This window comes from Gopherus flavomarginatus, chromosome 1, assembly GCF_025201925.1.
Source record: "Gopherus flavomarginatus isolate rGopFla2 chromosome 1, rGopFla2.mat.asm, whole genome shotgun sequence".
In the NCBI taxonomy this organism is placed as follows: Eukaryota; Metazoa; Chordata; order Testudines; family Testudinidae; genus Gopherus; species Gopherus flavomarginatus.
The window spans coordinates 349,204,352-349,219,226 of record NC_066617.1 but is presented as its reverse complement, the minus strand read 5'-3'; the positions used below and the strand labels follow the sequence as shown (position 1 = coordinate 349,219,226).

Sequence of the window (14,875 nt, the reverse complement as noted above, 5' to 3'; positions counted from 1 at the left end):
ACAGTACAGTGGTGCTGTTCGAGTTCAGTGGCCACAGCATGTCATCTTGAGCTTTAAGAACCATGACATTTTGATATCACCTGATTTTGAGGGGGGAGGGGCTGTATGTCAAATCACCATGTTCAAACCACCTTCAATTTGGACCACTAACACTGCCCCAAGCCATCATGACGGCCAGCAGTTTTCAAGACAATCTAAGTAAGCATGTGGATTTTAGACCACTTGGAGAAATCAGTTGTTTAAAAGTAAGCTAGTCTCAACCTTAACTATAGTGCTACCAACCTGCTATAATAAATGAATGCTTAGACTGATTACAGTGTAAATGCAATGCAGATAATGTGCCTAGATTCTAAAGAGCACATGTATTAAGTATGAAATCAAAGGAGCAGTAATATACTTAATTCAGTCCCATAGTTAACATTCTGGTTATGTGAATTAGTAGTAATTAACTATCAGAAAGCACAACCACAATGTAATTACACTATAATTGCTGCATAAATTACAGTCACTGAATTATAAAACATAATCAGTATCTGCAAAGCATTGCAGATACCAGGCTTGAGTCTTCACTGGCTTGCACTTTGTGCAGGAACTTACAGCTGTGCTAACTGAGAACCTGGTAGGCGTAAATTGCTACCATGCTGATTTGATAGCATTTTACACATACCCTCAAATTCACTTTGGACAGGTATTAATCACTCCTCGGGGATCAAGATAGCGAATCAGGCCCACTGAGTTTCTCTGTTTTTGTAAAGAGGAGCATTGTTCTTATTAATCCACATTCTCTTTCTTCTACAGTATTTTTGAACAATGGCTTAGAAGACACAGACCTCTGCGAGAAGTTTACCCAGCAGCCAATGCACCCATTGGACACAATCGCGAATATTACATGGTCCCATTTATTCCTCTCTACAGAAATGGAGAATTTTTTACCCCATCAAGGGAGCTGGGATATGATTATGAATATCTAGCAGACCCAGGTAATGTTTAGTGATAGGCAAATTCTGAATCTGCCACCTTTATATAGCATATATCTGTAAAGAGACTAAGTTCAAAAGGTGCCTTCTTAACCAGATTTATTTGGTGAGAATATTCGCAGTTATATCTGATTGGTTTAGTGACCAAAGGAAGTTTGTCATCTGTCAGTACTGCACAGCCAACACAGGCAGCTATGGGAGGCTGTAATTATCAACAGAATTATTAAAAAAAATCCAAAGGCAAGGCCATGTTTTGCTTTCAATTATACTAGTGCAAACCCAATGAGTACAGCTGGACTAAGTCAGATTTCACTGAGGGCCTAATACAAAGGCCACAGGCCTGTTGTAAATTAGCACTGCTCCTTAAATCAATGCCAATTTTAAAAAGCCAAAGATCTGGTCCTATGTAACTGCATAACTGAGAGGCATAACTGAGGGCAGAATCTGTCCTGCAGATTCTTTATTAATGGTGACAATTGCAAGACACACAGAACCCGGCTGGAGTTTCAGATCCCAGGCTCAGGTTTCAGGACCGGCAGCTGGAAAATTACCTTTTATACTTGGAAACTTAATAAATCTGTTATCTTAATTATCGAGGATTAACTTCACCCCAGAAAACGGCCAATGAACTATTTAAGTCCTCAAAATAAAGCTTAAGTAGGACTCATGAGCTTTGTACGGGCTCTTTGCACAGTGATGAATTTCACCATGAGATACGCAGTGTCATTTTTACAGAATGTAAAAGCAGCAAACAATTCTGTGGCACCTTATAGACTAACAGATGTTTTGAGCATGAGCTTTCGTGGGTGAATACCCACTTCGTCAAAATACCCACGAAAGCTCATGCTCCAAAACGTCTGTTAGTCTATAAGGTGCCACAAGACTCTTTGCTGCTTTTACAGATCCAGACTAACATGGCTACTCCTCTGATTTTTACAGAATGCAACTAAAGGGCTACATGAGGGTCTTTATTATAACTTAAAATGAATTAAATGTGCATGATTTAGAAATAGTATTGATATATAGGATGGGGCCATTTAGCAGTGTAGGCTTCAGTAAGATCTGCATGCACTAAGATAAAGGACAAATTTTGTTCGAGACCTAACCTTTCCCCAGAGCTGAGGAGCATTCAGATCTTGGACTTAAGTTCGACAATTACTAAGATAGGCCAATGGGATGATTAGACCAATGTTGAGGGGCATTTGGATCAGAGATTCAAACCTGGGACACAAAGTACAGCTAGAAGATCAAGACTTTTATAAAGTATCAAGAAATGAATGAGATCAAGGAACTGTGCAATCTTTTGTGAATGTGTCTGTTCAGTTGCAAACACAATCGGCAGCCAAGAGTCCAGTAATCATATATCAAAGGGAGCAGAAACATTTTAGCAAGACTAACATTTACCCGAATAGCCTTTTTCACTCTGTCTGAACAATACTACAGTACTTTCAGGCAGCTCTGGCCCTCCGAAAGATTTTGCTTCCTAATGATAGCGTCTGACTTCTGCATGCTTAGTAAACTGCTCCAAAATAGTGTTCAGCCTGCTCATTCAATTCTTTTGTTAAACACAGTCTAGCAGCTTGTGATTCACTGCTATCCCCAAAACTTATTTTTATGGCTGATTATTTCAAGTATCATTGTCCTAGCTAATCCGATGCCCATTTTAGAACTACAGCATAAGCAGGAATCAGTATTTCTCCTATGATTGAAAAAAAAAAATCTCAAGAGTGGTTTTAAAGTGATACATTTGGGGCTTATTTTGTATTCTAGTTTCTGAATCTTTAGGGTTCATGATTTCAAGCTTTTCTCTTGAACTAGAAGCTTTCATTTATTTTTAAATGAAAACTGTGATTTTCACATCAATCACTTAATTCCAGGAACTGGGGCTTTAAGAAAAAATGCCAAATATTGAGGAAGTTCAAAACACTGCAAAATACATTAGCACTGCAGAAGTATACCAGAAATCAGACACAGGAGGAATCTGGTATAAAAAAGAACTAAAAGTGATTAAGTGCAATATTAGAAAGACAAGGTAGGTGAGGTAATATCTTTTATTGGTCTGACTTCTGTTGGTGAGAGACCTCTTTTTCAAGAGCTCTGTGTGGCTAGAAAGCTTGTCTCTTTCACCAACAGAAGTTGGTCCAATAAAAGATATTACCACCGCAGTGACCTTGTCTCTCTAATATCCTGGAACTGATACAGCTACAACTACACTGCAGACAAAATCAAGTCTGTCCTTTCTAGCTGCTTTGCAGGAGGGTGGGTTAAGATGGTTCTTTATTTCTGCTGAAAGATCAGCAGTAAGGGTGAAATTCATCCGTGTACAGAGAACCTGCACAAGGTCTATGTGCCACTCAAGTCCCTCTTCAGTCCCAGTTGCAGGGTTGGAGCCTAAGTTGTCATTCTTTATTAGAAAGAAATAATTGGTTCAAAATTAAAAATAGGCCAGAGCGATAACATTCAGATTCTGGATATCCAAAGATTCAGGTGGGTTTGAGTGTTTGGAGTTGGGCTTTTCCCTAGTCAGAAGCGCTGGATTCACAGTAAGGATACAGCTACACTTTGAACTGGAGGTATAATTTCAAGCTTGAGGCGACATACCCATGCTAGCTCTGATTGAGCTCGCATGCTAAAAATAGAAACAGAGCCACAGTGGCACAGGTGACAGGAGATGCCAGCTGCCCAAGTACGTACCTAGTGACTTGGATGGAATTTTACTGAGGATGGCTAGGCCCTCCTGCCACAGCAGCACTTCTATTTTTAGCACACTAGCTCAATCAGAGCTAGTGCAGGTATGTCTATTTGAATCTCCAACTTGAAGAGTAGACATAGCCTCAGAGAGACAAGTGCTGGCTTCTTGTTCGAGCTCATATGCTACAAGACACCAAAATGCTGCAACGTGATCAAGAAGGACTAGAAAAGATGACTCTGTGATCAAAGGCAAGGAGCTACGGCTGATTTGCATGGTAGGTACAGTGAAAAGGTACAATGCCAAAAAAAATTAGCAGTGATGATTTTCTCATAGATCATGGTCTGAGAAGAGATAGAAGCTAATGCAGAACCTTGCTGATGAGTAGGAGGATGGGTAATGGGACAGGAGTAAGGAGAATGAGGAATGGTCAAATAAAAGTTTTATTTCAAAGCAGATGGAGGAAAGGAGTGATGTGACAATAGCAGAGATTCAGTCAAGATGTTGAAATGAAGTGACTAACTGTGATTATAGATAGAACATGAGCAGGGAGGTAGGAGACATATAAAGATGGAAAGAGACCCAGTGAGAAAGAGTCAGTCAAGGACAGGAATTATATTGCTCCACTTCTGCTGAGCAGTAGCAGATGTCTGGAGTCTTGCAGGCTAGCCTCCCAGTGGAGAAGAAATCAGTAAGGTGGATTCTGCATATATTCAGAGTGTCTTATTTAGACATATGCTTGCTGGAACAGAGGTGACCACAAAGAGTAATCCCTTCTTTCATGAATTACAATGCAAATATGCATAGCCCAATCCCAGGAACCAACTGTGCCCCAAGAATTAACTCCGGCTGAGGCAAGGAGCCCACGATCCCACTCACCTTGCATAAGAAAATTAATGCCACCACACAGCTTATCTTCCCAAGACTGAACATTTGCTTGAATGCTAATAAAAGACTTGGAAGACTGTAACAGCACCACCTGGTGCTGCCTGCCATAATATGTATTATTATAGTACAAACAGGATGCTGAGTACTAGTGTTTGAAGCTTAGGCCAAGTTATTTCCAGAAATAATTCCTTAAAGCTAACTCCTGAATCCGTTTTTAGACACATGCCAAACTTTCACCCAACAGCTCCCCTTAATATCAATGGGAGATATTTGGTGACCTCACTAGGTATTGATGGCTGAGTCACACTTTTGAGGAGTCAGGCAGATACTTAAATATAAACCTAGTAGCCTAAATACAAGTTTTCATTTTTGAAATACTTAACTAAGGTGTTTGATGCTGTAACTTCAACAGATACAGGTGAAGAGAAGTGCAGGTGATGCTGGGCTGCAGGCAGAGTAAAAGATAATGCAGTGTGATTAAAATTGTATATGGATACTGTCTGGAGTGGCTCACAGCTGCCTTACCTCAGGGCAGACTGCCACAAACAGAGCAGACACCCAAAACTGGTGGTGTGGTCGATAATTAGATTTCACCAAGCTAGTAACAAATGTGAACTCCTGGATCATTATAAGAGTCTTACCACGGACTCACAGACAGTCCCTTTAGACTCTCCAGTCTATCTTGCCACCCACGCAAACCTGACTTAGTGATAAATGGTCACTCACACCAAAAATCACACCACATTCAGGTTGCTTCTAGTTCCAAGAGACCAGTCACTTACCCCAGATCACTTGGTACCTTAGATCTTACAACAAAGACAACACCTGTAACCAATGTTGTAATAAACTATCTAAAAGTTTATTAACTAGGAAAAGGGAATAAGTTATTTATAGGTCAAAGCAAGCAAACAAATACACACAAATGAGTTACCATCTAAATCCTAAGAGTGACAGAGTTGAAGTGATTTGTCAGTTCAAAACCTCTTTCACGGAGGACCCAGGAGGCAACTCCTGGTGATCTCTAGCTTCAGTTTAGAGTCTCTGGCCCTGTCAAAGTTTAAACAGCCAAAAAGATGAAAATCTTTCCTGTGATTTTATTTTATTTCATTCATTCAGCTTCCAAGTCCACAGGATGAGCTTCCTTAAACGTAGTATTTCCCAGGTGCAATAGGGCCATTAACCAATCTTTTGTGATTCCCATGCCTGGGTTCAGACGTTCAGAGAAAACATCCTCAAAGTTATAAAGCAAAACTTACATGTTTTCTTGTGGCATGGAATACAGACGTTACAAGTGAGATTAACATATGCAGCAATTTACAAGCATTCCACAGAGTCTAAACACTAAATACATTCCTATAAGACTAATGCCTATTCTGAGCAAAACTAACACAGAGGACAACTGGTCTGGTCTCCAGCTACGAGTTTGTTAGCTCTTGGCAAGAGCTGGCATCTGGCCTACCAGCATCACAGATGCTTAATAGGCCTGCAGTGCAGCTTTGCAGTTTGGTGGATATTGGGTGTGCTCCTGAAGGCCTAGTCTGAGGTGTTCTCAGAGAGACAAGACTGCCGACAACCATGACTTTGGGGAAATCCATCTCCAGAATCGAACTTTGTCATCTCCACTCAAACGTATCCTGTTGTGGCAAATTGACCAGCAGCATAGTAGCACACAGACAGACCCATGCCAACTTCAAGAGACCTTGATGACTCTTTCCATCTTTGAGGTATTCAGCAGCATACACTATGGCTAGAACAGACAAGGGCTCTGGAACTGGAGAGCTGACAATAAAATGGCAACAGCTAGGTGAGATAAAATGCAGATGCCTGGATGATAGGATGTAATTAAAATCAACAGTGCATGTTAACTGTTCTCTTGGGATGCAGTTTAAATCCCTAAATTGCATGACTAAAAAAAGAATTAGACTATCAAGTTAGAAAAGAAAAGAAAAAATAAGACAGTGTTTCAATCATGGGAATTTCCTCAGGCTCTGGAAAGTGAAAAATAAGGTTAATTGGAAAAGGAGGAGGAAACCAATGTTAAAAAATGAGCCTTAGAGAGGAGGGAATAGGAGTGGAAAGTTTGGATATTAGCTAAAGTTGTTTATTTGATAACAGGAAATACGGATTTTAAAAAGTTAACTTCTCTCCTTACCTGCATGTCCTTTTGTAGCAGGCAACTATCATTTGGGAAGCCAGGAACAAATTAAGAAAAGATATAACTGGAGAACACTGGATATTGTATAGCTGTGGCCAGCCTTCTTTCTTGGAATGAAGATGAGCAAGCTGTTAAAGAGCAGCTTTGTCAATGTAATTGTTAACTTTGGGTAAATCAGAAGAAAACATGCTCTATTGTGCTATAGATACATCAGGGAACATTTGACTGATATCACTTAAAGATACAAAAGTAACCAATTTTTCTCAGTAACCATTTTGTGTGTGTGTGTCGTCAGTGGTAGGTGTGTATGCTGGAACCTACTGCAATGTGATTTTGCAGTGAGAGGTAGAAGCCTAGCCTTTAAAAATGATAATAAAACTTTTCACCAGCCTACACACACAGGAACTGATTCTCAACTGCTGCCAAGCAGAGTGAGAGAAGGCCTGCCAGGGACCCAGTCACGGCTCCCTGATCTGCCCAGTTTTGACACAAGTTAGAACTTCAAGGGAGCCACTCTAATTTCCACAATGGACGATCAAGCACCAGGATCCTCTCAGCAATGCCCTGCCCCCAAAATGTCCCTCGCACAGCAGGAATTCTCCACTGACCATCTCTACAGCCATGATTACAAAGTGGACTAAGCAAACAAGAATCTGGCTGAATGAATGAATAAATAAATAAATAAATCTTTCCTGGCCTTCCCCCCCCATAACTAATGGCGATTAAAATCTGACTGACATTTTCTTTGTCCATCAAGAAAAACAAACAAACACACATAATGACTCACCCTGGGGAAGCAGAATTTTGCAAGGCTGAACTAGATGCATACAATTTCTTTGTGGTCTCAAATATTGCTTTTAAACATGGTGTTAAATAGCTAACTGGATAAGGCAATAGAAATGCATATGACAGGAAGCAGCAAGTCATTGCCAACATATCCTGGGTGTATGTGAATGAATAAATGATTCAATGGCTTTTGTTTTTTCCCTTTTGCTAGCCAGCTGAATTTTGTTTTTGATGTGTCCAAACTTAACCCTGAAATGGTCTTATCCTAGACCCAGGTTGGGTAGAAGAAATGTTCAAAAGGCTGTTGTATCATGTATCACATATCAAGGAATAGCACAAAATGACTATTCTTCTCAAACTAAACACATTCTTTATTAAGAGAACTATTTTCAGAGATGCTGCAATTGAACTAGCATCCTAATCACGTGCACACTGACTAACTTTCTGGTGCTTCCTCCAAACTCTTCTCTCCTGCAACCCGTGCTCCATCCTCCAAGTCCCAGCAGGTTTGTTACAGCTTTGTACCACTAAAGGGACTTCTAAATTTGAAGGTGGATTTGTCCTTTATTAGTGTTCTATTGTACCGATAGTGCACTGGCCTATTTTTCAGGGAAACACCACTCTGGCAAAATCTCCAGGAAGCACTGTGCTAGACAAGCCACTGGGAACAGGAGTCAGAGTGGTAACCAGGTTAGTCTGTATCAGCAAAAACAACAAGGAGCCTCCTAGGTGCCACAAGTACTCCTCGTTGTTTTTGGGAATAGGAGTGGTTTTTTCTACCACTCCTAGCAGCCACCAGAGAGAGTCCATATAGTTCCACGAATGCAACAGAGACACAATGAATGATTGCAGGGTTGTTTGTTTTTGAAAATAGGCAGTTAAGAAATTGAATGTGGGGACTGTGCTGGGGTTATTATTTGTATTTGTCTCTGGAAAACTGAGGGATTGGGAGATTTTGCTGGTAATTGTTACTAACTGATGGTCAGATGTCAGGAGGCAGGATTGGTTGCTATTTGGTTTTGCAATAGCTTAATTAAGAGTTCATTTTTAATCAATGACAATGGCACCTAGCATTTAGGATGAGTCTTTTAAGTTTATTAAATTAAAACACAAACAAATAAGTTGAACTGAATTTGACTCACCAAAGTGTCTCTCAAGTAGAGCTGGGTTAAATTTTTCACTCAAAACTTTTTTTGTTGAAAAATGCAGATTCAGCGACACCAACATGTTTTGTGAATTTATGTTGATTTCATTGAATTGTCTGTGTCAGAGCCTTCTCCACCCGGAAAAAAAAAATCCAAAAGCTAAATGTTTCATTTTGACATTTTCTAAACAAAACATTTTGATTTTTTTTAATTCAAAATGACTTTGCATTCAGAAAATTCCTTTAATTTTATTTTAAAGATTTTTTTTAAATGTTAAAAAAAATGATCAAAACTGAAATGAAGTGTTTCATTTGGGGTCAAAAAAATGTTCTGTTGGACCCCAAACTATTTATGCATTCATTTATTTATTTAATGGATTTTTCAGTTCACTGGCATTTCCTAATCACCCAGTTTTACTCTGAGTGTTTCAGAGGGGCCATTTTTGCTGTGCTCTCTGACCTGGCAGTATTATGGATTAAAGTAATTGACTGTGGTAACTGGGTCTTTGGAATTCTGGGGGGTTCTAATCGGCAGACATACATGTACAGGAACAAACGGATTTTTACTGGTGTGCATTACAGATCACTGGGCCAGAACCACTAGTAGGCATAAGCAGACTAAGCAATTGCTTAGGTCCTTGAGCAGTTCAAAGGGACCCCCTGTTAATTAGTAGTATGTGTTGTGTGTAAGGGAGGAGTAAAATGGTCCTGTTTAGGGCCCCCAGTTGGCTAGCACTGCCTCTGGGGACACTCTGTGCTCTGGCATCCGAGTTGCCATGGTAACTTCAAGGTAGCGATTGCATGGATCTTTTCTGTGGCAAAGGAAACTGAAAACAGGCAGTAGATGCCTGGAGGTGGCTACTGGCCTCTAGCTTGTTAGAGAAATTCTGTGCTGGTTGAGGTTAAAACAGGGCAGAGACATGCTTAACTGCATTTAAGTCAGTGGTAATATGGAAGACAGTAATAGTTCCCCTCTGTTAGATCATGCAGCAGCCCCAGCTGGCCCCGTGCCACGTTACATTTTACCAAGGATAAGGCTGACAAATGAGGAGCCCTTGTCCTCCAGATTGATAATGATGGAGTCAAAAGATGGTTGCAGAACAGTGTAAGGTTTTAAGAAGCCACAGAGGAACATTTTTTGTTCCAGTCAAACTCTGCAGGAAGGAGGACTGCACAACAAGGCTCATTTTCAGTATCATTTTGACAGTATCAAGATTTCCATGATAAGTTTCCGGCTCCAATTTACTTAAGGAGCTAAAATATTTCCTGATTCTGTGATGTGTGTGTAAACACACAAGTACACACAGACCTAAAACCCCAATACAATATATGTACACAACACAGTTCTCTTTATACTCACAATCTTATAGCAAAAGGCATAACATAAATGGGAAAGGGATTGAAAGAATCCAATAAAAAATGAGAGAAGCAGAGTTTCATCCTAGAATAAGTTGCAGCTAAGACCTCAAAATCTCACATTTTTTCTCAAAAATTAGGTTCATATTTTTATACTTCCTAGCAAGCCACTCATACTCTTTCTACATATCAGCCAGACTCATAAGGACGACAACATAAGTAGCTTCTTATACTTCTTAAATAAGTTCTTAGGTATGTTAAAATGCTCAAGAACTATGCTCCTTCCTGTTACCCTTCCACAAAGCATCTATTTTATCACTCGTTTTAGATTTTTCTTCTCTTCTTATTCTCAGACAAAAATCATTAACTAGAGTCAAGGATCAGAGAATGTATTCATATCAGTTATTGTTTGCACTGCTGTAACTCTTAGATGCACCAAACTGGGATAAGGGCCCCATTGTGGTATAACAAGTCAGCCCCTGCCCTACATAGCTTACTGTCTAAACATATGAGAGACAATGGGCCAGAAATTTTCAGTGCAGATATGCTGTGGCCCAACAGGTGGAAAAAAAACTGAGCAAGACAAGGTCATAGGAAAGCGACTGGAACAATAAAGAGCACATCCACTTACTATAACTTTGCTAGACACTAAAAATCATTCACTTAATAAAGGTACTGGATTTATGGTTTATTACAACAATCTGTAACCCACTAACCTCCCTTTTTTGTCCTATGACTGTCGAGATGTTAACTGGATGCTTCACCTTGAACGGTCTCTTATAATATGCATTAAATATTTATGCTAAACAATCTGTTCCACCTTGTATTTAGCTGTGACACTCCGAGTGCCTTTCCCAGACCTGATGTTCTCTGTGTAGCTCAAAAGCTGGTCTCTCTCACCAACAGAAGCTGCCCCAATAAAAGATATTACCTCACCCACCTTGCTCTCTAATAGCCATTGTTAGAAACTTAAGGGTAAAAGGAAAACTTTGAAATAACAGTATTAACAAACAAACAAAAACTAGCCATTTAAAAGCCAGGAAATTTAGAATTAGAGTTAGAGCTAAAATAAACCCATACATTGGCAGGTATAGAATGGATAGGAATTTTTTTTTAAAAAAAAAAGCAACAAACCCTTTATTTTATGGAAAATAGCTGTGACTGTGAGAAAGTGCCATCTACTCAACAATAAGAAAGGGGAAATAAAACAGGTACTTACTAGCTAGAAGAGAGGAAAATACAACCAACTCCAAAATGGCCCCTTTAGAGTTGTAGCTGCTTGGCTCTACTGAGTGAGGGCCAGTCCCAGAAAGGCATGCTGGGAGAAAATGTTCCTACAAAAGGGCAACCCTGGACTAGAGAGAGAACAGTAGTAGGGGAGGAGGTTAATTTTGATGTGAGCATCGCAGGGAAAACTCTTTCTTGCAATAGAAGATAGTTTAGTGGTTAAGGTGCTCTCTGGGGATCCAAGAAACCTGGGTTTAACTCCTTGTTCTACCACTGACTTCCTACGTGGCTTTGGGCAAGTCACTTAATCTTTCACTGCTTGAGTTTCCCCATCTGTAAAATGGGAACTATATCACAGGGGTGTTGTGAGGATATATATGTTAGAGATTGATTTGGTTTTCATTTTGGAGTCTGTCTTCGTAAGAAAAGGGCTAGAGAGACTTGTTGTTTTTTTTTCAGATTAATGTGTTGGTTCCCACTAATCATTGAGTGCTGTTTGAAATTCCTTTAGAGACCAACTGACCATTTGGAATACACCAGTATACAGCTCCCAGCACTGCTTTTCCCTTCTAAAAGGGTGCTTTGAGTGACCTCAGCTGAAGTTTCTAGGACAAGTGATTGTGGGACAGAAGCAGTAAGAATGTTACAAGGACATTCAAAGCATAATTAATATTTATGCTTTCTGAGCCCCATTTCTCCAGAACAGCTTGTCTAAGTCACCTCATACATTATCTTTAAAAATCTGCTGGCCATATTCCACACATGCAAAGCTTAAAATGAAAATAGCTAAGGGCTGAGGTGAGGTCCAATTCAGACTTAAAATGCAATCCTTATGGTATTCCATATTTAATATCCAACAGCACTAACTCCCAGCCTTTTTACTATCAACAACCTTACTTCTAAACATCTGAGTAAATTTCCAACTGCATGGGTGCATAGTCATCCAACAGTTTATGCTTTCCTCACCCATAACTTATAAGTAGTTATAACTGGTTCTGTGAGTAATTCACCAGTTGTGCTTCACTAAGGAGTCACACCAGCATTAATGAGTTTGGTTTTGACATTTTGGTTTCATCAAAACAAGTCAGTCAAGATTGCAGAAGTTCATGCTTTCCCAGGGAAACCACAGACCATCTTGGGTCTACTTTAAATGGATCCCAGGACTCTTCAGTGGACGGCAAGTTATTCAGCAACCACTTCCCATTTTGGGGGCTGCACCAGGGGCTGAAGTGCCTGGGGGCCTGTCTAAGTTGTGGTCCCCTGTGGATCACAGCACCACCAGGGATCTCTGAAGTGCTTTGTGCGGCAGTTCTGCCTTCAACATGCCTATTCTGCCTCTAGCTTTGCCCCTGGCAAGTTCCCTATGGCAGGGCTTGCGAGGTGGTCTTTGGAGGGCAGACTTATGGTTGTCGTCTTCAATTCTGGGCTGGGAGAATCCTCAACCAGTCAGATACATGGCTTTGACAACCCTTTATACCTTTCTGGCCCTTTTACCCTGCATAAAGAGCCCAGAGGGGGATGAGGGGTTCATCTAAAGTTTGGCCTGGTTTCATTGAATATTTTTCTCAACTGTAATTAAAACTGATGAATAAATTTCGCATTGGATTCATTCTCTTCGTTCCACCAGTGAAAATAACTAGAGTTGGGTGACCAGATTCTGACATCAATTAAACCAGTGTAAATCCAGAGTGCAACATCAGTGAAGTCAATGAGTTACTGTAGATTTTCACCAGTATAACCAAGACCATACTCAGACTCATCATGTTTCAGAAAGAATGCCTCTTTGTCCACCCTGATTATGCAACTAACTCAGACTTTAGGGACTCCACCCCATTCTTTACCTTGAGGGATGCGTTTTCCACTACCTGGCACCCTGAGTAGACATTACATCTGTGCAGAGTATAAAATAGGTGGAAAATATTACCAAACCAACATGTTAGCCCTGTGCACTCACTTTCCTCAGATATAAATGCAAAAATGCAAAATGCATAAATGCAAAACAGCCAGGGTAATGGAGAATCCATCCCATGGAATAGAAACCCTATTGGGTGAGCAGTATCACGTTTGGTCTCCTACTCCAGAGTCTTGTGTACATTTATAGTGCTACATGATGAAGAGCTAAACTGAGAGCTTTGACTCTCGTGGTGCCCTTGAGATAATGGACTGAAATAATCACTGAAGAGAAATCAGACTGAGTTGATTCCTAACTAGGACAGAATAAGCCTGTTTGTATTTGAGAACCACGGCTTTACTGCAAAGTAGAAGCTGGGTTTTGTATCCCTCCTCATCCTGGCTAACAGCCATTGATGGACCTATCCTCCATGAAGTTATCTACCTCTTTTTTGAACCTTGTTATAGTCTAGGCCCTCACAACATCCTCTGGCACAGACTGACTGTGCATTGTGTGAAAAAATACTTCCTTTTGTTTGTTTTAAACCTGCTGCCTATTGATTTCCTTTGGTGGCCCCTAGTTCTTGTGTTATAAGAAGGAGTAAATAACACTTCCTTATTTACTTTCTTCACTACTTTTATTTGTAATTTCATCCAGCATTTCCTGTGTGATATTGGGTGAAGTCATTTAAAGGCTGGTAGGTTTTGTGCCTCAGTTTTCCCATGTGTAAGTTATGGATAATACTTATCTACCTCATTGAATGAGGAGAGACTTGATTTATTAAAGATTTTTAAATACTGTGTGACCTTGAGATAAAAGGTACTACAGCAATACAAATCATTAGTATTATTCAAAGTTTTCCAGCATGAGCTATCATATAACTGCTATCTTCCACAAACTGACAGTGCATTACATAGCATAAAATGAGTTCTGTCATTTTTTTTTGCAGTTGACTCATTCCAGGACTTTTTGATGCCCTACCTGGAGCAAGCCCGTCAGATCTGGCAGTGGTTGGTCGGAGCAGCTGTGGTTGGTGGCATAATTACCGCTCTGATCACAGGACTTATTGTTCTGGGGTGTAGGAAGAAGAGACGGGGAAGAGCTGCAGAAACACAGCCTTTACTCATGGAAAGTGAAGATGATCACAATGTGTCTTATCAGTCAAATTTATAAAAGCCACCTGTAATCCAGCAATGATGTTAAGGTGCTAACACTAAATCAAGCATGCATTGTTTGGTACATGTTTACAGAATAGCTTGCTGTGATGCACTGCATAAGGGGTGTAGAATGTCCTGAATATCATTGCTCATGTAACATGCAATACTGTACTGTAGTGTATTATCAAAATCTCCCCATAGAACATTTCCTAATAAAAACTAATGTATGTTACTTTGCTTCCTGTGACTATACTAGGTATTGCCTATTCTTAATTAAACAGAACTCTCATGGAACCAAGCCATTTCCCAGGTTGATGGCTCCTGCTTTTGGCCATCTGCTATTTTATTTGCACTTTCTAATGTTGTTCTGAATTTAGGCCCCAATCCTGCAACAAGAGCCATATGAGCAGGTTTCAGACAGGGACTGCTGTCACTTGTCTGTATCTGATTGCAAGACTGGGGATATTATACTCTGTTGTTCATCTGCTTTTAATTTAAGAGAAGAATAATACTTGTGCGTCTGATTAGAGTGAGTAATCAGGAGACAGATTTTTTCTTTTAAGGGAGAATTATTTCCCTTCCACCTCCAGTAATAATGTATTTGT

At 40.0% G+C, this 14,875-nt stretch overlaps 1 protein-coding gene across 1 annotated transcript in view; it reads left to right on the top strand.

Moving 5' to 3' along the window:
• Positions 1 to 14,286, top strand: part of TYR (tyrosinase) — a 73,590-nt gene extending 59,304 nt beyond the window's left edge. Inside the window, exons 4-6 of the mRNA XM_050941686.1 lie at positions 799 to 980; positions 3,247 to 3,249; positions 14,063 to 14,286. Of these exons, the coding sequence (XP_050797643.1) occupies positions 799 to 980; positions 3,247 to 3,249; positions 14,063 to 14,286 (409 nt within the window). The remainder of the gene's footprint in view (positions 1 to 798; positions 981 to 3,246; positions 3,250 to 14,062) is intronic.
• Positions 14,287 to 14,875: the final 589 nt, after the last annotated feature.